Here is a 23,179-nt window from a genome sequence, read left to right as displayed (position 1 = left end):
TACAGAAACAAAATAATTTTAATATTTTCGTAATTTTTTTTTAGTATTTTTCTATACATTCCATAAGATTTCAACGTAACATTATTTTGCCATTCAATCAACTGTAATTTTAAATTTCCCACATCCATTGCAAAAATCATTGCGATGGTTTTTGCTAGACTATTTTCATTAAAATTTACGGTTCATATTATAAGAAACTGAAAATTTTATGAAGCTCATTTAAGTCGGTAAACCCTTTGTGAAATTTATCCAATATTTCTTGTCTTAAAAGCCATTCTTTGTTGCAAAGATACATACATATGTCGCACCATTATCCATTCTCTTAATTAAAAATGTTCTTTTTTTCAGGTAATATATGTCGAAACCTTATAAAAACATATCCTTTGCTCAATCACCTTACTATGATACATTGTGAATCAGCAAATCTTTGACATGTGTCTCAACTTCTTCCAAAAGAATTTAAAATTTTCTTCTTTGAAGCGCTTTACATCTAATAGAATAAATGATGTTTTATATTTTATTTTAAAATATGGAATTCATTATTGTTTTCAAATTTCAAAAACGTAATTGAGATCGACCAAATGTTGCTTGGAGATTGAATGGCTGGAAAACTTTGGCTTAAGGTGGCACACATACATATGTTTGATTAAATAATAGACTTTAATAGTACTGTTCGATGGATCAGTATGTACATATGTATTTCCGCTTTGGCTCTTATTGGTACATACGAATGCTTTTTAACGTTAATTTTAATCAAAATGTTTTTCAAAATTTAATATTATGGTAAGAATTTTTTATTTTCCAACATATTAAGCGTCTTTCGGCTCTTTAACCATATCATTTTGTAGTATATCAGTTCCAAAAACTTACTAGGAGTAGATTTCTCAGTGTAACATACATACCTATTTCAACGGATTTGTCCAATCGACTTGAATAGAGATAACATGCAGATACGTTGTATTATTACATGCATTTCAATAAACAAACATAAATATGTAGGAATAAGAATAGTCTAAAGAATAATTCAGTTAATCTTATTGTATATGTACCTATACATGTTTAGATATACTTAGATTGTTTTTCTGACTACTTATATATTGTATTTATAATATCTATCACGTAGTATGCGTTTTAGAAAGGGTATTGCATTTTGTATTATACTTTTTACAGGCAAGAGATGATGTGATCATTTCATTTTTTTTATAATCGTATTAATAATTTCAGACTTAAAACAAATATGAAATCGGAAATTTATTGCATCTGTAGATATATTATCATTTGGATTTTAACTTTTAAGATTTGAACATGTGACGTATCAATTGAGAGCAAAACTTCTACTGGTCTGTGAATCTGATATTAATTAGTTATATGTAGTTCTACTAGAAATCATTATTCATAAAAATAATGTAATGTTTATAATTGGAGTTTTTAATCGTAGGCATAACAATCGACAGGTGTAGATTGAATACATATTACATAAATTGACTAGGTACGATTTAAAACGTTTCAACGTCAAAGTTGTCACATTGGCGTATTCGAACCTCCTCGGAGGGAAAAAAGGGTGTTTGGGATGGTGTGAGGTCGGGATTTTTATTTTTCGTCTCAACTCTGAACTTTTCCCTTTGCATGGCTAAATTTTCGAGGCACTCAGCCCTCTCAGGCAGCCGATGGGAGGGTTTCCTCCATCACCCTTGTCGCATTCCGGCTGCTCGGCGTTTCGTCCTTAACGCGATTCCATTAAGCGAAAATTCTATCGCGGATCGTTGCACCCCTGTTTTATACCCAACACTAAATTTTGTCGAAAATTAGATACACGCGAAACGTTCAATATGAACCCCCCTACTTCCAACAGTGCGAATTTTAAACTCGCATGTATTGTATATGTACCGTTTGAGAAGTCGTACAAGTCGGCTTCCTGTTTGCAATTTTTTTAAATCAATTTAATCATCGTGTACCAGAGGACTTTGCACTTTGGCGTCTGCCTATAAATTTGAATTTTAATTGCCTCTATCTGATATGTGCGAACCTTTAGTGCGTTATTAAGTGCATCTTGTACGCATCCATCATGTCTTTCGCGAGACGTGCAGTAAATAAACGAAAATTATCGTCGAAAGTGTCAAAAGTGTCTAGTGCTGCTTTTTATTTATTACGCATTTAATATGATAATAGAATTTCGCGTTTTTTTGCGTTCGCTTAATTCCCCCCTTTCAATATGTGACCGTCTAATTAAAAAAAATTAAAGAAAATTAATCTGAAAAATTTAAATAAACATCTTGTACAACCACAATGAGTGTAAGAACATTTTTGCGTTTAATCCAATTTTAATTGTAAAAATAAAATATACATACATATGTATATACATGCATATGTATATACACACATTGGAAATAATTGATAACTGTTATCGCAATGCAATGCGGTGAAATTTGATCTAATTATTTTGCGTGCATATTTTTCGGCGAATTTGTTTTAATAAACATACTTAATGTGCTAATCCCCTGATTAGCGATGATAACGTTCGCATATTATAATGTAATTATTTTTGCGGTGTGATGAAAGATACATGGATCATTTTGAGTGATCGCTTCACACTATTTGAACAATGGCTTTCACAAAACTAAATTTCGATCGTCGCCTATTGATACGAGTTAAAATAATCAGAATCAACAGCTTCAATTGGAAGTAGTGGAAATGTGCGATTGAAAGCTTTCATATAGTATATATTTAAGTATGTATGTATCTATAATCAAACCTTCTATGACACGGTAGGAAATCTTATTTTCTGCGTTATAAGAGGGTTTGCGTCATCTTATATAAATCTTAGAATGGTGAAAATACCTGCACATGTTAGGTTCTGTCTTGAGTTTTATATAAAAACATTTTTCTTATACCTTTTTATAATATAATAAATTAATTATGTATGGAATCTATACATCAATCAAACTCACACTAAAGAAAATGAACATAAAAAGCATCCCAATACAATTAAAATCAATGGAGCAGGTGAATATATTACTAAAAATATTTTTTACAAATTAACTACTACTAGTCCGGTATATTTAAATTCAACGCAATCTTAGAATATCGTGTTTGCAGATGTAAATGAACCATTATGAACACCAATGCGCGGGTTCAACCGGCAATTATACGCATGCAAAAATATTATCAATTCAATGCGTTCGATTAAATTGAATGCGAAAGTCTCGATTGAAGAAACACCGTATTCGTTCGTGTTTGTTTGCCATACGAGAGTTTACATTATAAATTATGCACGATGAAAAGCCTGTTTTCAAATGAGATATCACATTTGAGAAATATAATACAATACAATGCGGATTGTATAGGCGTAAAGTGAGGCTTGGCCATAGGCGGGAACGGAAAAGCCATAAAAGTGATCTGAATGCGTGAGTATCCTGAAAACCCTGAAAACGCCAAACACCATGGAATTTTTAAACGAATCTAATAATAGACTGGGTAGCGTTGTTTCTAAAACATGTAGTAGAACGCGTGATCTCATACTGTTTTATATTAAAATTTAAACATGTACAATTTTTAATGGCCAGCTGAGACTCGAAAAAGGCTAATTACATACAAAAACGTTGCATGTATACTTTTGTACTATTGTATATAAAAAAAACTTTTTTTTTAGAACGTTTTGACAGACAGAATGAACAATCGCAGATATTTTTCTTATTTGTAATGCAAATATACGTAATTAATGCGCGCAAGCAATTGTACAAACAAACATACGCCATTCATGTATAATATATTGAAAAGTGACCATCTGAATTATCGTATTGCATAATTTCGGTTCTATATTGTAAAAAATATCGGTAGTGGTTCTAAATCAAGTGGTGTAAAACCGGTTTTATTATTATTGTTGCTTGTGTTGTGGCGGCAATTAAAAATCAATAAAACGTCCACGTTGAAAGCCCACCGAGATTTAAAATGGTTTACGACCTCTGAAAGGACCGGAGGATGCGAAGATAAAGAAATAAATCAGCTCTATGACAATTTAAAGTGGTTGTAGCCCACTACCAAAAGGGAAACCGTTTAAAATGTTGAGAGAACCCAAAGAAAAAAAATCGAGATCCCCCAACTTAAATTATAGACCTCGGAAATTGGGGCACCAACGTTGCATACAATGCGTGCTATCGATTTGAATAAAAAAATATGGATTTTGAAGCGTATCCAAAGCTCAAATGATTGCTTAAACTCTGGTAGATTTATATAGGAATCATGTACATAGATGACTTGCGATAGAACCGGTAATCAAATTATTAATGCGAAAGCAACGACAATTTTGCAGTAATGTTGTAACGTTCGGATTAGAACGTGTTATATGAGTGTACATCATTTATTATAATTTTTATATTTTAGTGCAATACTGTAGTAAGAGTGTGTCAATGTTGAAATCATATGTATAAGGTATCGTAAGATTAAGGCTAATTTTGCCGGAGAATATGAATTAAATTCTGAATTTTTCCAAGCAATCTGTTTATGGTAACATCTGAAGAAAATATTTGGCTAAAAAAAAGTGACGAGCACTGGGTCACTGACGGTGATACGTACCGTTACCTTGTATATGAATGTTTTTGTTTGCTTCAAAGTTAGCATTCATAGAATTGAGTGAATCCTTGGGTGAGAAAAATAGGTTTGAAAGTTAAATTTACAGGAGGAAGTGTGACAAGATATTGAAATATTCCGTGAGGAAAAAATAAAAGGGAAAAATGTGTCATTTTAGTATTTTTTCTTGAGCTCGACAAAATTTATAGTATTTATAGTGGGGTGAGCCCAAACTCGACATAAGAGCTCACGGTGTGATACCATGAATCACGGGGGTCTCACGAGCTAAGGTTTACGATCTGTTAAAAGACCAACAAGTTATTGTTCAAATTAACACAAAATAAAATAAGCCGGCGCGCCCCGGCCACAAAAGGACGATGATCACGATAGTGTGTATTATTATAATAATAAAAATGCGGAGCGAGCGAATTCGACAAATAAAAACGTGCAAAAAAACGGCACCGATCGGCAATAATAATAACAACAGCAGATAGGATATGAATAAAAAAACGTCAAAACATTATGTAGGAGCGGCGCTCTTTGGACATAACAAATAAAATCAAAAGCGCGGTAAAATAGGCAAAGGGTAAGAAATAATACAAATATATGGTAGTATGAAAAAAGTTCGCGGTTAAATTTATTACCCGGGAGACAATCCTTTTGCCGCACGTCTGATACTTATATTGTTGTCACATTCATTATTTATATATTATTTATATCGGTGTTATATCGAGGCCCGGGGGCAATAAATGGAAATATTTTATTTATGAAGTAAAAATGAAGATGTCGAGTGCTTTGTCCGCATCGGCGCGGCCCTCGAAAGGGGCGAATGAAAAACCTTTTGAAAAATTCATTGTACGGCAAACATTTAATTTTTTTATTATTTTCATTTTTATTGAGACGCTCTGAGCAGCTTTTATAACATGTTTGTATTAAATTTTTCAAAAGGAATTTTAAGTGACGAGGAAACGATCCAATTCAAGACAAAACGGAGCAACTTCTTTCGTATCAGAATTCATATTATTTCAGTCAAAGTTCAGTTCAGTTTTTTTTTGTGATACGTTTTATATTTTTTAAATTCAACTTTATATCTTATTGTATGATTAATTTAAAGCATATATATATTTTTTTATTTAATTACATTAATTAAGTATAGAAATAGATAGTAGCCATTGACGTTGAAGACGAAATACCCATTGACGTTGATATTACCTATATATATTTTTTTAAATACAAAAAAGTGGATAAAAAATGAAATATAGATATGATAAAAAAATGCAATTCAAATATAATAAAGTCGTTAAAAATAAAGTATAAGAATATTAAAATTTGCATATAAATAAAATAAAAAATTGTGGTTTGTATACTATTGTAACATTTAGTGCCTTCTTGAAGGGTGTAAATTGATAACTCAGGGAGGATGTAATTAAATTAAGATTGATAGTTAAAACACATACATATGTACATATGTAAGATATGTTATATTATATGTAGTTATTGATTTCAGTTTGTTATTGTTTAATAAGCAATTTGCTATTAAAAAATAAATAAACATATCATCATCATCATCTACAGCCATTCGCCATCCACCGTTGGATGAAGGACTCTCCAATACGCTTCCACTCATCTCTGTTTTGCGCAATTCTCATCCATCAAATCCTACACATTTTCTTAATTTCGTCCACCCATCATCCCTGCGGTTTTCCTTTTACCCTTTTGCATTCTATCTGGTACCATTCAAGCACTTCTTTTGTCCACCTTTCGTCCATTCTTCTAGCCACGTGGCCCGATCATTGCCAATCTCTTCACTCTATCCACTATGTCCAAGTTTCACATCCATATATCATCACTGGCAAAATAAATGGATCGAATTGTATGAAATTAAACAATTTACCATTTAATATTTATATAATATTTTCATTTTATATATTACCTAATGTACTCATTGCGTTGACATGTGTGTTGTTTCAATTTTACTATCTATATTTTAGTGTAAATAGTAAAATAAAAAAATAAATGGCATTTAACTGCAAGCTGTTATGCAAATTGCCTAGTTATAAATTATATATTATATTTGGTCGAAAATTCGAATGGAATTAATTCTGGATAATATTTGGAAATGAATGGTTTTATGTAGTTTCTATAAGTTCAAGCGGTATAGGCCACATGTTGTTTCACCAAATGTCAAAAGTATACCGTAATACTGTGACATCTGTCGTTTTTTCCATCTTATTTGGAAAATGATGCAAAAAAACCAATATTTTTGACAATTCAATTTTATTGCGACGTCGAGAAAAAATTAATTATACATTTTCCGGTTGAATGCCTCGCAGAATCCAATAAGAATTGCCCTCTCGACAGATTGCGTACAAAATTCAATATGATACAATACCGAGCGATAATTTACAAACGGAAAAAAAACCTTTTTGTATACCTAGTGCGTAACCAAACGGTAATTTATTGACAAAACGCGTGTCGCAATCAATCAACGTGTTAATGTTATCAGAACAAAATAAATAATCGTAACGCGTCAATCGGGCCATTTAAACGTTTAACTACATACACAGAAGACGCGAAGGAATAATAAAGAATAAAATAAAAAAAAAAAAAACCAGTATCTGATTTAGCGGCCGTTTAATTTATGTACATTTAATACTGTTCAATTTTCGTCATTAACTTTTATTGTTTTCGATTTCGAATTTCGAAACACCGGTGGTAGGTTTTCCAATACCGCCAATCTGGGTGATGATGTGTCCGCTAATTATATATTATTTGAATATCTTCGTGTCTGATCTCGACGAACATAAATTACCCGCAAGACGAAAATCATAGTCTCGAGTATTGGCGATAAAAAAAGAAGATGAAAAAAAAAACAACAACAACGACACTGATCGTTTATACCTTGCAGAGCATTAGGAGTACAACAACGTATTAAATTTTTTCGGCGAAATATTTAGATCGTGTTTGTGCGTAAAATTTTTAAAAGCACGCTACTGGGTTTTGAGATTGAAGTATAATTAAAAAATTGATGTTTAATTGATGCGCAATTGTGTGTACCAGTAATTTATGACGAATTAAGAAAATTCGACATATGTACGTTGCAGTTATGCAATAGCGTGTATATTTATTATAAAATGATTTATATTGCTAGGCTATTAGAATGAAATGAAGACCATTGGTTGCAGTTGATCTTTCTATAAATTACTATAAGTATAAGTGTGAAAAGATTCCCTGCTTACATACATATAAAATTTTGAAAATAAGCTATCGGTATAAAAGATCAATGTACATACGTGTAATAAAATATGCTCAAACCATCAAATTAAAGCATCTATGATAATTTATATAATTATATTGTATGCAAGCTACTATCGAAAATTTGTATTAAATATATTTAAATTTATAAAGTATGAATTTTTTTGACGTATTATATAAAAAGCATTATGAATTAATAGTTACATAAAATATATATTTAAAACCTTTTTGTCTTTCAAATTTCCATTGTATGGAAAAATTATTTAAATATATTCTTTGTATGTTGTTTCATCCTTATAATTAATAGTGTATATGAAAACAAATAAATTGATTTTATGTGTAGTAAATACCAAAAATTTTATGGTAAAAATGTAGCATCTATAATTTTAAAAAACTTTGCATTATAAAAATTTTAATTCAATTGAATTAATAGTTACATAAAATATATATTTAAATGCTTTTTGACTTCCAAATTTCCATTGTACAGAAAAATTATTGAAATATATTTTTAGTATGTTAATTTCATCCTTATAAATAGTAGTATAAATAAATTGATTTTATATGTAGTTTATAAAAATTTATACAAACGAATAATCCCTATTATTTTAAATAACTATGCATTTAAAAATTTGAATTGAATTATATTAATAGTTGCACAAAATATATATTTTATAAACATATATTAATAGTTACATAAAATATATATTTTAAACCATTTTGACTTTCAAATTTCCATTGAATAGAAAGATTATTTAAATGTATCCTTTGTATGTTATTCCATCCATATACTTAATGATTTTTTAAGTTATAAATACATATGTGAAATACTAGTATTTACATAGTTAATCATTTTATATTGGATGATTGCATAAGTTCGTGCCCTTTCTTCATTGCAAATCGCTCACTTCCTTGTGTAAAAAATCGGGCATGAACTTATGCAATCGTCTAACTTTTTATATTATATTATACATATGTATGTACTTTACAAAATTCAATTTAAATTAGTCTTTATTTAATCAAATTAAGTAGGAAAAATTGCTTATATTCTTGGAAATATAACCAATTTTTCCTATAATTTTTCATACATATGTATGTAGTAGATTATTATATAAATATTAATAAACTTACGACTATATATGTATACCTGAAGCAATATTTGCCTCTTGTATTGCTTTTGACGAGGCTTAAAATGCCATAATCATAATACATATATGGATGTGTGTACAAAAAATTCAAATTAAATACTTAAAAGGCATTCAGTCAATATCAATCGGAAGTTCAAAGCTCGCAAAAGGCGACTGAACGATTCGCGCACTGCGCATTGTATGCATTATACTAATTGCAACTGGAGTATTTTCTAAGCAAACATGCGAGTGCATCGTTAATCATTGTGCCATACCAGTGCAATTACTAATGCATCACAAACGTACACTATTACTACTTGAGAGCCCTTCTCGCCGACTGCATTGGCATGGGGGCAATTCAACATCCGCAAAAATTGCAAAAATAGCCATTTACACACACACACAATAATAAGTACGCGCGGAAATTGCGTTGTAAGCTTTCCCACACGTTAGCGATCGTAATTATGAGTAAATCGATCGAATTACAAGTGCATTACGTATGCAGATGATGCGCGCGCCTAAAGGTGATGCAAAAATGAATTATTGGGTGAAAAAAATTAACATTCACATTGAATGCATCGGCGGGGGTGGGGCGAGCCGTGCACGATAATTTAATGCGTTTTTTCAATTTTTATTTTCACGATGTTCGTTTTCGGATCGACGATAAATATAGGCTGAGATGTCTAGCTCGCGTAAAACATTCAGATTCCCAAAGGGCCGATCGGCCACTTACCTATTTATAAAACCATCTTTCGGAGCCACCCCCTATATATGCGGTGGGCTAACCCTGGAGCCAGTTGCGTGGGGTAAATTTGACCCAGTGTGCAAAAAAGAAACGTTGATTTGAACGACAGCTATGGCGGATGGAAGGCGATCGATTCTGCTCTTTGATTTTTGATTGCATAAAATGAACCATTTGTATATGCAATGATTACAATAAATTGAGGAATATGAATAAGCATTCTATACATATAATTATATGCCCATTGGTTATACAGAAATACTCATACTTCAAAATAAATAAGTTGATTGAAATAATTTGGAATGATCGCGTGAATATTTTCAATTGAAAAGCATATGTAATAATTAATAAATAACCTAGCTTTTTCTCGTATGGTTAACCGTTATAAAAGTGCAATACAGTAATGAAAATTTGATGTGAAAAAAAACTAATACTTGAGCTGATAAAAATTAATACATTTATCATCTGAAATGATGCAACGATTATTAGTATTCAAAATAGTACGGCAACTAAATTTTTGGTCAGCTATTAATTATAATTGGTCAGTAACTTTTAAACTAAATGCTCAGTATCTACATTGAGTAAGTAGATAGTTTGGTCACTTTTATTGGATTTATCAAAATGTTTCTTCTATAATATTAGAAAAACAATCGTTTATGTTCGCCTCAAAAAATCATTTTTATAATAACTGACCATTAACTACAACAACTGAACAAAATAATTTAAAATTACCGTCCGATTAAGTACAAGCTAAAATTTCCAGAAGCAGATTGTATATTTAAAACAATTTTAATAAATATTCGATGCAAAATTTTAAGTTCAAATATGAGCTCAAAATATAGCCAATAGTTTATTTTATTACATATGAATAATAAATATAAATATTGCATGCAAAAATATTGAATATTGTGCATAAAATGTACCGTTATGTATAAAAAAACTAATCTCATGCAAATTTAGTATGTATAAAAAAAAATCAAAATATCAATTTGAAACTGGTTTAGATTGAGATAGTATTTGAATGTTATAGAAATGTTACTTTTACGCATACGTATATGAGCATATCGTAAAATTTAAAAACATAATAATATTCAGAAACGTTTTATATGCGCTTTCATCGTTAGAGGGTTATGTAAAAAGGCCGCATACATATGTATATAGAGTGGGTATAATATTTTAATCATAATTTACCGCGAGCTCAGGTTCGATTTGATTTATTTACGACCGCTGGTCGGGCGACTAATCTTTACGAGAATTTAATTTGTTGTTTATTTATTGATCCCATGCTAATAAAAACTGCACACGAGTGCATTCGGGTGCAACGCGCAGGGGTGCATCACTAAAATGTGAAAATTTCCACGACCGATACGAAAATTCGGCTTTTTTTAAACGTAAAACGTTACGTGTCGTTATAAACGAGATGTAATTTATTAATAGAGAAATCACACGGTTAGGGATATGTTATCTGTTCATCTAACTTTAACAAGCACGCTTTTAATTCCGCCTCTTTAACACCGACCCAAGGTCTTAAATTAATATTGATGTATTCATGTGATGCACTTTCATATGAAATTTTCGACCCTATAAAGTAGCTAATGAATTTATTGTGAGTGAGCTTTGTTTCTGTTTGCATTTAATAGGTATAATTATATATCTAAAACTTAGCCTAATGTGTTTTTTTCGTACTGAATGGATCATAAAATTCCTTCTCCACATATTTTAACTTATATAATTATGAGCAGAATTTGAATAAGTTTATGTTTTTGCAATTAAATAAAATTTTCGTACGCTTTTAGTACTGATCTTAATATTAAAGCTATCAATATTATTTGAAACACAATTTTTTCAAACGATTTATATGAATTGTGTAGTTAATTTAGTGTACAGCTTCAATGGTAATAAAAATAATTTTATTTCGCATACGAATGTAACAAATGTTTTATACTAAACCTGCCACTTATTCTCAGCTTAAGTTTAGAATATGTTTGTATGATGATTTTGTAATATATAATGGTGGTTATTTCAATGTTATATTGAATATTTCATTACAATATATGTATGTAAGTATATGTATATAGGATGCGCTCATTTGAAAGAGTGTATATTTATTTCTAATAATAACATGAATGGTATTTTTTCTATGTAACTTTTGAACAATTGTTTCTCATCCTTAGCACAATGACTATTGTAACTCCCGGGTCGAGTAATAATCGCAAATTTGGAGTACTAATATGAAGGTTTGTGCTAGTTTGAATAGAGGACAATGGATAATGGCCAGGAAGGAACAAGTTTGAATTGAAGGATTCTTTTTTTTGAGAAACAAAAGCGTAACATTTGCGGCTAAAACTACGGTCTGCATTTCGTACTGAGAGAAATGCACACGACGGGGATGCGATGAAAGGACATTGTTCCAGACGTTCAAGGCTATTTGTGCAATTATTTCTAGACACTGCAAGATCCTGATTGATGCCCGTTCAGGCACTGAGAAGTCTCTTTGAGATTTTTAGCTGTGAAAATGCCGAAATTTCACGGCGTACAAAATTTGAGGGAAGTGCGCGCTCGACGCTCGACCGAGAATGAATTATGGGGTTTTATATGGTGACCACGTGTGTGTTTTGTGGGGTCTTTGAGAAATTTGTCCACAGCCCGGTGGCCGACTATCTCAAATTTGCCGTTTAAAAACGCGCATAAAGATTGCGCCGAGATCGTAAATTATCGTTTTGTGCATTTCTTATTTTGCACCGCGGCACACATTAGTGGGGCCCACATGCGCGATATAAATTATTTCACGACGTTAAATCCCCTGTAAACATTATGAATCGATTGTCAAAATTATGTAAAGAGAAAAAGGAAAATAAATTTGTATACGAGTGTGAAAAGCTCGCGTAAAAGTGGATCAACCCGTACTGGGATGCGCGATGACATTTTGCATCTGCGAAAGGCTTAAATTTGCCGTTTATTATATTGTATTGGATTTAAAATTTAAATAGTAAAACCTTTCTACATCATAAAACAGCCAACAAAAATATGAATGACATAAAAATATTGTAATTTACTTAGATATCATATTTGACGACAGAATTTTAAAAAATTAGACGTATACACGTATACAATCTTACACTTTTTAATGATATAAAAACTCATATGACAAGTCCTTGAAATTATAAAACCCACATTTATTATCAAAGTTGCTAGGCGCAATTTTTGAAAGATGACGATGATGATGATAATATATATACAATACTTTATATTACATATTTATAAACGTAATAGTATATTTGAACAGCATCTTAGATACAAATTTAAAAATATTATAATAAAATAAGAGTGATGTATTCTAAAAAATGGCGTGACAATATTCTTTTTATTTTATTGACTTATAAGAATTGGTCTTTGAAGTAATTATGTATATATTACAATATTTTTGATTTATCTTACTCAGTATATAATACAAAATAAACATATTATATTATTTGAATTAAGTTGAGTGAAATTTATATAATTTTTTTGACGTTGAAACTATGAAACTTGCGAAGCATTTTATTTCATCTCACAATAACATTTATTTAAAATTAAATTATATATATATATTTTAATGAGGGAATCTCGCGGGGTATAATTTGTAAAATGTTTACAATAATATATCATTTCAAAAAAAAAAATTATAAGGCAATCTTCGCATATAAATTTCCGATGCTGTGTTGAGACCGACGCGGTGTGAGGCTGATTTGTTTCTTTATTTATGAATTCCATGATTTATTCGATCGGCGGCGTACCTTAAGACTCACAAGTCCACCTCTGGCGACTTTGCAAAAGGTCTCAAGTCCTACGCTTTCGCGTTTCAAACGCGAAAAATTCACCAATCTTCAACCGTTACGAAATTTTCCATCGCGCAACGTTTCAACGCCTACGAATTTCCGCGCTATTTTCAATGAGAAAATTAGCCGCCAATTTCGGCAACACTTGTTGCAAAAATGATCGAGAGCAAAATGGCCGATCGACCGCTCTATATCGTTATACGTAAATATATAATGCAGCGTATAACCCATTTTCGTGCGAGAGAAACTTAAGAGCTCGACCAGTTGCCATAAATCAATGGGTGCATACAAGATGCAACGAAGGATAGCATTAATAATCGCGTACGATAATATGCGCGCACTCTTGTAATCGGCTTCTTTCATGCAGGTTTTTTTATTGTCTTTTTAAATGCATTTTCATTTTGAAATGCAAAGTATTCTTTGCTTTTTTATTTGGGCCTGAAAATTTTTCACGCTTCTCTTTTAAAATTACACACGCGTTAACCGAACTCTTTTGTTCCTTGAAACGAGGGTTAGTTTAGCTAAAGGGTTGTTTAGGGATGTTGCGTAAACAACAGTGATAATCTTGCATATTTTAAATTTTATTCAGTGCATTTAAAATTGTAAAAAATAATTTATTTATTAAAAAAAAATATTATATTTTCATGATGCAAAAATAAAATGGAATGCTTCATTCTAATAATTATTGTATAATTTAAAACATACTAATATACTATTATGATAAATTTACATGTAATACGATGATATTATCATATAAACTATAGCTTTAAACTTACCCAAGTAAAATTATGATATTATAAATTTTGTATATAATATTATCTACGTATGACTTTTTTTAAGTATAAATTATAAATAAGTATGGGAAAAATTTCCCGCTTCGATATATCAATTGCAGACGTTTTCCTTTATTACATATATTATATTTCGAATGCACTTGGATTATTGAAATTATTTAGACTCCGATTGCATAAATTTATTCGTTTTTTTTTAAACACTTCGATAGTTTTATATCGAAGTAGGCGTATCTTACGACCGTGGATAGTGATCTCTGTTTTTGTCTACGTACAGTCGATTTTTTTTGCTCGCGAGATGTATCTATAATAATTGCGCAAAAGATAAATAAATACGTTATTAATGCGCTGCGAAATTATTCGACTAAATACCATTTTTGCGTCGCCGGGAAAAAAATACACAATCAATCACAAGCATATTATTATCAATATCAATTAGTATCGAATATATCACTTTTTCTGTCGGAGGCAATAATTTATAACGAATGTCAATGTCAAACGTATTATTATCGTATGCACGGAGAGAGAGAGAGACGACACACGAGAAGATGGACAATGCTAATTTATCTTGTGATTTTTCGCAATGGAAAAAATATCGCAACTTGCGTATTTCATTCGAACGAATTTGATCGTTTTTAATGAAGTTGTTTCGGACGGAATTGATTATTCAAATAACATATTATTATATCGAGCAATGATTAATTGTCTAGTTGAAAATTTTCGTAGACAAATATATGTATGTATTAAATTGTACTGAAATTTATTTTACCTTGAAGTTAAACTGTGTGTAAAAATTCCAGGCGACAAAGTTCGCACGGTTTATCATAGTCATTTTGTACTGTGACGAAGATGTGTAATTCTATGTAATTTTTATATGATTTTTTTGCGTGCGCGTATTACAAATGATAATTTTACTTACTTTGGCCGAGGTGCACCCGCTTCATCCACGGGTAAATTTGAGGTGGATTACCACCGGAACCGCTTTTGGTTCCTTTGGTCGAAGAGTTGGCTCCAGCGTCCTGACTGGAAGTGCTCGAAGTGCTGGAAGCAGGACTGGAAACAGTACACGGCTTATCAGCAGGAGAAGCCAGCGGCGTAGCAGGGGGCGGTTTAGTCACGACTAAGGGCGAAGTTCTCCCAGGCCCAGCCGTTGACAGATCTTGAGGAGACGCGACACCAGCCGACGACGAAGATTCAGCATATTTACAAGCGGGAGGAACGGGAGGAGCCGGTGGAAGCAGAGCAGGCGACAGAGCAGTCGCTCTCGGTTGCAATTGGGTGTAATCCGCAAGCGACTGAGCTCCCGGATACTGCTGATAGTGAGTCCCCTGTCCTGGAGAGTAGCATCCTCCAGGATACGGAGCCGTAGGGCTATAATAATCAGCACCGGGGGCCGGAAGGGCAGGTTCCCCAGCGCCCCTTCCGCCCCCGCCCGCCGCCTGCTGCCCCCCATAGCAAGACGACAACGAGTTGACGAATTGGTATGAGCTCATGCCCGCGTTATAGTTCAGGTCGTTCATCTAGGATCGGTGTACTTGGTACTTGAGTCTCAAAAAAAATTTGACACTTTGCAACTGCGGGAATTCATCTAACGTCTTCGTCGGCGCACATCGCTACGCATGTTCGAACTGTCACACCAGGTGGGGGGGGGGGTTATTAATATATACGTATGGTTAAATAAAATTATTTTCACTGGATTATTAGATAGTATATACACACGCGGTTGTATGGTGATACACTTGTGGTTGTGTATGTGTGTGTTTATGTGTGTGGTGTATGGTGTGTCTAGGTGTTGCCGGTACGGCGTCCGGCGTCGGAGTGAAGAGTGTTGCGCGCGGCCAGGAGGGCCAAGCAGTTGCCGTCAACTGGTCGCTCGGCGCCGCCACCACGTGTTCTATTATATGGTGTGAGAGAACTTGGCTGGTTGGTTGGTTGGTTGGTTACTTGCTTGGTTGTTTGGTTGGTTGGTTGGTTGATCGGGGTCCAAAGAGGAGAGGATGGATCTCGGAGCCGGACGTGTGCCGGTTTAGCGGGGCGTCGCGACGCCCACTATTTCACGCGCTTTGACGTTTGCCGCTGTGAGGTGTCGTGGTGGGCATTCTATGGGGGTGGGTGGGTGGGTGTAGGTGTGTTTGATTGCTGATTGTCGGCTGTTTACTTTCGGGGTGGGGTTAAATTTTTTTTTGTCGCTTGATTTTTAAATGCTTTTTATTATTACGAAATTATGTTCACAATACATCTTATATATATTTTAATAGCTACTGATCTACCGATCATTTTCTATTTTACAATTTAATTTAATTTGGTTAGTAATCATAGTATTATATTATTCTAATGTTAATCTACAGCATAATAGGAAAAAGAGCTCAAAAACCTATTTACAATCCTTATAAATGTTCATAATACATCTAATACATAATATTAATTAAAGTCGATGACTTAAAGCAGATTGTGTTTAGGTAATCTGTGTGTTATACCTGAAGGGTATAGACATTTTGTTGTAATCACCGAGACTCTTCACAAGTGTGTTAGTATGGTTATTAGTGATTCTGTCATAGAATCTACTGGTTAGTTTGTTAGTAATGTCTGTAAAAAACGGAATATTATATATGGCATGCAGTTTTTTCAAGTTAGTATATATGGGTGTATTATATATTATTTTTAGGGATTTATTTTGTATTACTTGGAGCTTGGAAAGATTAGTATTCGAGGCGTTATTAATAATGGTAATATGAGCGCGCGATATAATTTTATTTTATTTTGAGTTGATAAATATTTTTTGTCGCTTGATGATAGTGTTTTGTATGAACTTTTCATATGATTTTTATTTGTTTCACGTATATATGTATCTTTATAAAGTGTCGTAGTATGATATATTTATTTTGTTCCGAGTATATTTATTTTGATTCGTCATGTTGTACATGTCAAATTTCTCATACGGCAGCTATGTAGTTGTATGTAAGCTAACATATACAATAATTTCGAAAGAGACTTTGTATTGATATGATTCAAATAAATTTAATAAAAAACAAATGAATATTTACTTTTAGATTCGCCATGTTTAAACTGTTTATATTACAAATTCTGGAGTAAAACAACTAGTATTGTATATATTGCTTCGTTTGTTTATGTGTAAAATAAAATTTGATTTTTATTATTTTTTTATTAATTTGAGTCGTTGTGCAATTTATGTTTTGTTTTGTAGATAATTTTTTTCTTATAAAAGTGTTTTTTTTTGTGATGTCAAAAAATTACTCGTGTGGTAGTTAGATGTAATATTATAGTTACATATTATGCAAAGGTTTCTATTTATGCTATGTAAAATACGTTTGTATATAAAATCTATTTTTTTTTATTCTTTTTTGCAATTTGAGTCGTTTTGCAATTTGTATTTTGTTTTGTTAACAGTTTTTGATCTTTTAATAGTGTATTTATTTTGATTCGTGATTTTGTAAATGTCAAAAAATTACTCATACCGTAGCTAATTATAATATTATATAAGGCAAAACTTCGTCTATTTATGATATGTAAAATACATTTGTGTATAAAATAGATTATTTTTTTATTGGTTTTTATTCTTTTTTTTTATAATTTGAGTCGTTTTGCAATTTGTATTTTGTTTTGCAAATAATTTTTGATCTTATAAGTAAAAGTCTATTTATTTTGATTCCTGATGTTGTAAATGTCAAAAAATTACTCATAGGGTAGTTAATTATGCTAGGCAAAATAAATATGTATATATATAAAATCGATTTTTTTATTGGTTTGATTTTATTATTTTTTTCCGATGTGAGTTTTTGTGTAATTTATATTTTGTTTTGTAAAAAATTTTTGATCTTATGAAAGTATATCTTTTTTTGTTGATTCGTGATGTTGTAAATGTCAGCAGCTACTTCAAGTTCAATAAGTTTGTTTTTATTCCTTGTGTATTTGTGCAATTTTTATTTTGTTTTGGATACAATTGTTGGTCTTATTAAATCTGATTTATAGCCTCAATATACGTTATTGCTTTTTATTTTGTTTAGTTTGAAATCAAAATAGCTATTTACGTAGTAAGCAAATAAAGGAAATATGGGTTCTTGATTTTTTTTAAATAAGCTTCAATTTGTAGCACGTTCATTCACAAGATTGTTCTTATGCAGAGTTTTATGCTCATTTCAGATATTAATTTATTACGCATTACCTTGTTTTTTTTTTAAAGAAGGATTAAAAAATGGTTGTTATAAAAATAAATAAGTATTATTAAAGATAACTTCGATGTACGGATAAAATATCGGAAGATATAATATAATAAGAAAATAGTAATATTGATTTTGAAATTACACATTAAATTTGTGTTGTATTTACTTTTATCTCACTATTTTTTTCTGTATAATTTATTTATTACTTATGTATGTTTGTAAGTATGTGCTTTTTAAATAACATTGAAGTTTTTATGTAAAATAACAATAAATTGATTTTAGTTTAAAAATTGTTCTATTGATGTATTTAATTTTAAATGTATGTATGTGTGTTTGTTAATAGCATTGAACTTTTGATGTAAATATAATAAATAATAAATTGATCTTAGTTAAAGTGCAAAATTTACTTGTTTTAATTAATTGCAAAATTGATTGGAGACGACTTTGTAAAATGTTGCTAAATTTAAAAAAAAAAATTATATTTCTAAATATTAAATTACACAATGGAATTAATATTTCATCGATTCTTATAGCAATATAATATTTATATTTGAAGCATTTAACTTTCAGATGGCTCAATGCAAGCCTTATGCAATATAAAAACGTAATGAAAATTTATTTCATTTTAAAATAAATAAATTACAGGTATTTTAAATTGAGATGTATAGGCAATATATGAATAAATCATCGACGATTATTCATTCCCACGATGAAATATTGAACATGTGATACCGATGGTATTATTTGACGAGCGGACAGACAGACAGACACACTCACGTCATTAAAAAATTCGTCGAATTAATTTTCAGAAGTGTATTCGATTAATTAGCGTGGAGTAGAGCCAGAGCTTCTCCTCCTTTCCTAAACTTCAATGTGTCCATTGTATAATTAGGTATACGCATTCGAGTTTTTAATAAGACATTATTTTGATTTACGACTTTGAAAAAACGCGCGTTGAAAAATCGTCTCCGCAACGCCGACGATAAATCCTATTACGTACTTTGTACATTTGCGAATAAATATTTCAAATTTTAATTTACGAACCGTACAGAATCGTTTGCGGCACTTTGGGCTTTTTGAGCCCGAGTTTGACCGATGAAGTTTGACCCTAAAAGGATAGGAAGACTAATGACAATCTGTTCCTGCAAGTTATCCGGTCAACGACTCCCATCAGTGCGAGAACAAACATCCATCTGTATTATTATGAAAGCGAAAGTATAATAGGATTAAATGTATTTATAATAACAAAAAAAACAAAAATAAAAACTAATTGGATCGGGGTTGAGGGTTCACGATAATAATACACCTGGCCGTTACCCGATACAACTCGGCATTAAGAGGGTTAACGCAGCGCGTAAATCACGAGCACAAATTTAGATACGTCGATAATTTACTATATTAGATGTTATCGTCGTTTCGTGAACGGTTATTAAATTATATGATATGAAAGTTAATTTAAAAAATCGAGTTAAAAAAGTCGACCGGCGTTTATAAATAGTGTATTTAAACGTTGAACGGCTTCCTTGTAAATATGCTTGCTGTTCGAAAAATATGAAAGCTTTCCGTTGTGTAGGACTTTGCCGACAATGTGTTTATATTTTTTTTCTCGAGTGCATACCGGATATGATCTCGAGACCGTGTTTAAAATTAAAATCTCCTCTTCGTCAAAGCGACTGCTAAGGGCAAACGAAGGCGTATGTTTTTGCTTTACTTTTTTTTTACATCAGAGACAGATTTGTATATGAAATGCCAAGTAATCGTTTTAAAATCGTAACAAATGTATATTACGACTAATTATATAAAAAATTGAGCCTATTTCCAATATATCTATAGCATAATTTAAATAATTAGAATAAAGATTGATAGTCTAACATGGGATTGAAATGAACATTCATTTCGTTTAAGCTTAATGTAGACGCAAATGTTGATGCATATTAAACTTACAAAACGATCTTAAATTGATTAAACTTTATTTCCATCGTGTTTTAGAGAGTCTGTTTAATATCTTCAATCAATTTTAGAAGCGCATTATATGATACATATGTGTATGTAAGATAAACTAAACGAAATTGAAAACATTTTGCTTACGTATGTATATTTATAATATTGTCACTAATCAACTAAAAATAAATACATATTTTCAATACTATTCTATTGGCATCAAATACTTAGCTTCTTGTCACTTATATATACATATGTAAGTTACATTGTAAATAGGTTTTTGAGCTCCTTTTCCTATTATGGTGTACATTAACATTAGAATAATATAATACTATGATTACTAACAAAATTAAATTGAAATTGTAAAATAGAAAATGATCCAAGAGGTATTGTGAACATAATTTAGTAATAATAAAAAGCATTTAAAAATCAAATATAAGTTACAAGTCATTGCATTAAAATAAAAATAAGTTTATTAAAATTAATATCAATGTCGATTCTATGCATATTAAGCACACACTCTATACATTTTTGATTTGTAAGCACTACTCAAATTATGTTTTTGAATGAAATTTTAACACAGTCATCATCGATATATGATATTTAATTTATTTTAATATACGGATACTTTGTTGTAATTCAAAAATTATACTATCTGTCAGCTCAAAGTCAAATCTGAATACGACGAATTTAAACGTACAATTTAGATTGTTCCTATAAATTGTGCTGTATTTAAAGATCAAACAAACAGATCCAAATTAAATTTCGACACAATCATTATCAGAATACGTGCTTCAATTTAGCATACACTCAGATCAAATTTAAAAGTCGATCCTACTTCTAAATTGAACGGTCTCACATATAGCCGCTCGACCGGAAATTCAATCAATTAGCAGTTTTGAATCAAGATATACCGGTCAATTAAACGCTCGCACGTATGATAGACGTGTCGAATAATATAATACCCTTGCGATAATTTTCGCAGGAAACTCGTTCCGTACGGGAGAGTCAATAATTTAGTCATTTCGTGGCTGGTCAACTTAATAATTTCTCAATAGTGTTTTGTTGGGGCCGGGGAGCTTTGGTAATTTATGGCGCAAACGAGGGAACGACCGAACCACCCATTATGGGCGACGCGCCGCTAATTCTAAACGTTTTTGATTTACTACGTTTTAATATGTACTCGGGTATATGCGCCCATGGTGTTCTGTGAAATAGTAATGTTTAGGTATGTGGGGTGTGATTTTTACAACCGCAATTTCGAGCCTTCGTGTGTGAAAAAGGGATCGAAACGCGTGCACTTAATAGTCCCACCTGGTGACCTTTGCCAGATTGAGTCGTTTCGATTATGAAATTTGTTGATTTTCATTTGGAAAATAATAAGGCGAAATGAATTATGCAGGTTCAAGCTCATATTATTCGTATTAAATGCAATCTCGATATCTATTAAGAGAGTGAGTCGCTTTAAAATAAAAAGAAGATGAATACATCCTGCGAGAGAGTGGGTATCTTTCGAATCACTTCGATGCACCTTGCGTCACAGTTTCCGGTAAACACTATCTCGATTTAAGTTGGTTTGTATCATATTTTCTTCTTTTGTGACATTTTGTTGAATTGTGTATTTGATACATAGTATATACTGTTGCTCTAATTATATAGAATGATTGTAGTTAGAAGAAACAATAATGCATTTTTAAAGTTCATCATGAAACATTGAGTATTTTTTTAATGTAGTTCTTATTGTATTGGTATTTTAATGTAGTGAAGAAATAAACGCATGTACTTATTAAAGTTTTGCATAATGAACATTTTTTCACTCGTGTTTAGAAATAATTTTAAGATATATGAAAAAGTAGTCCTTATTAATGCATACCGAAATTCATATATTCCCATTCTTTTTTTTTTTTTTTGATTTTAAATGCTTTTTATTATTACGAAATTATGTTCACAATACATCTTATATCTATTTTAATAGCTACTGATCTACTGATCATTTTCTATTTTAAAATTTTAATTTAATTTTGTTAGTAATCATAGTATTATATTATTCTAATTTTAATGTATAGCATAATAGGAAAAAGAGCTCAAAAACCTATTTACAATTCTTAATATATTCCCATGAAGAAGTATTTCAATACGAATAAAAAAAGTTGCTTCAATTTTAAAATTCAAGCTTAGTTAGTATTCATAAAAAATATATATAATAATAATAGATTCATAAGAATACAGTAGATATTTATGGATAATATGTATGCGATAATGAAAATAGGACAGTAGCAAAGATTGGTAAAAGACAAGTGTTGTTTACATTTTTTGAGATTCATTTTATATGATTTCTAAAAAGATATGTACATATGTATTTTTATGTGTAAAATATTGAAAAGTTTTTAATTATTAATTCCGTTGATCTGGTGAATTGCGACATTTTACCGAGTGCACAAGTATGTGCACACATATGTACACATGATTTATACAATACTTACCGAAATTCATTATAATAATGGCCATTTAATTTGTTGCCTTTGAAACATATCATCATCTACAGCCATTCATCATCTACTGCTGGATGAAGGCCTCTCCAACACGCTTCCACTTTTTGCGCAACTCTCATCCATTTCACCCTACACATTTTCCTAATTTCGTCTACTCATCTTTCCTGCGGTCTTCCTTTTACTCTTTTGCATTCTCTCGGGTACATTTCAAGCACTTCTTTTGTCCACCTTTCGTCCATTCTTCTAGCCACTTAGCCCGCCCATTGCCA

At 31.2% G+C, this 23,179-nt stretch overlaps 1 protein-coding gene across 1 annotated transcript in view; it reads right to left on the bottom strand.

Moving 5' to 3' along the window:
* Positions 1-16,116, bottom strand: part of Scr (homeobox sex combs reduced) — a 58,070-nt gene extending 41,954 nt beyond the window's left edge. The window contains exon 1 of the mRNA XM_077440878.1: positions 15,216-16,116. Coding sequence (XP_077297004.1) covers positions 15,216-15,816 — 601 coding nt within the window. The 5' untranslated portion in view covers positions 15,817-16,116. The remainder of the gene's footprint in view (positions 1-15,215) is intronic.
* Positions 16,117-23,179: the final 7,063 nt, after the last annotated feature.

This window comes from Arctopsyche grandis, chromosome 11 (assembly GCF_051622035.1).
Source record: "Arctopsyche grandis isolate Sample6627 chromosome 11, ASM5162203v2, whole genome shotgun sequence".
Classification (NCBI taxonomy): Eukaryota; Metazoa; Arthropoda; class Insecta; order Trichoptera; family Hydropsychidae; genus Arctopsyche; species Arctopsyche grandis.
This window is presented reverse-complemented; position numbering and strand designations above follow the sequence as displayed.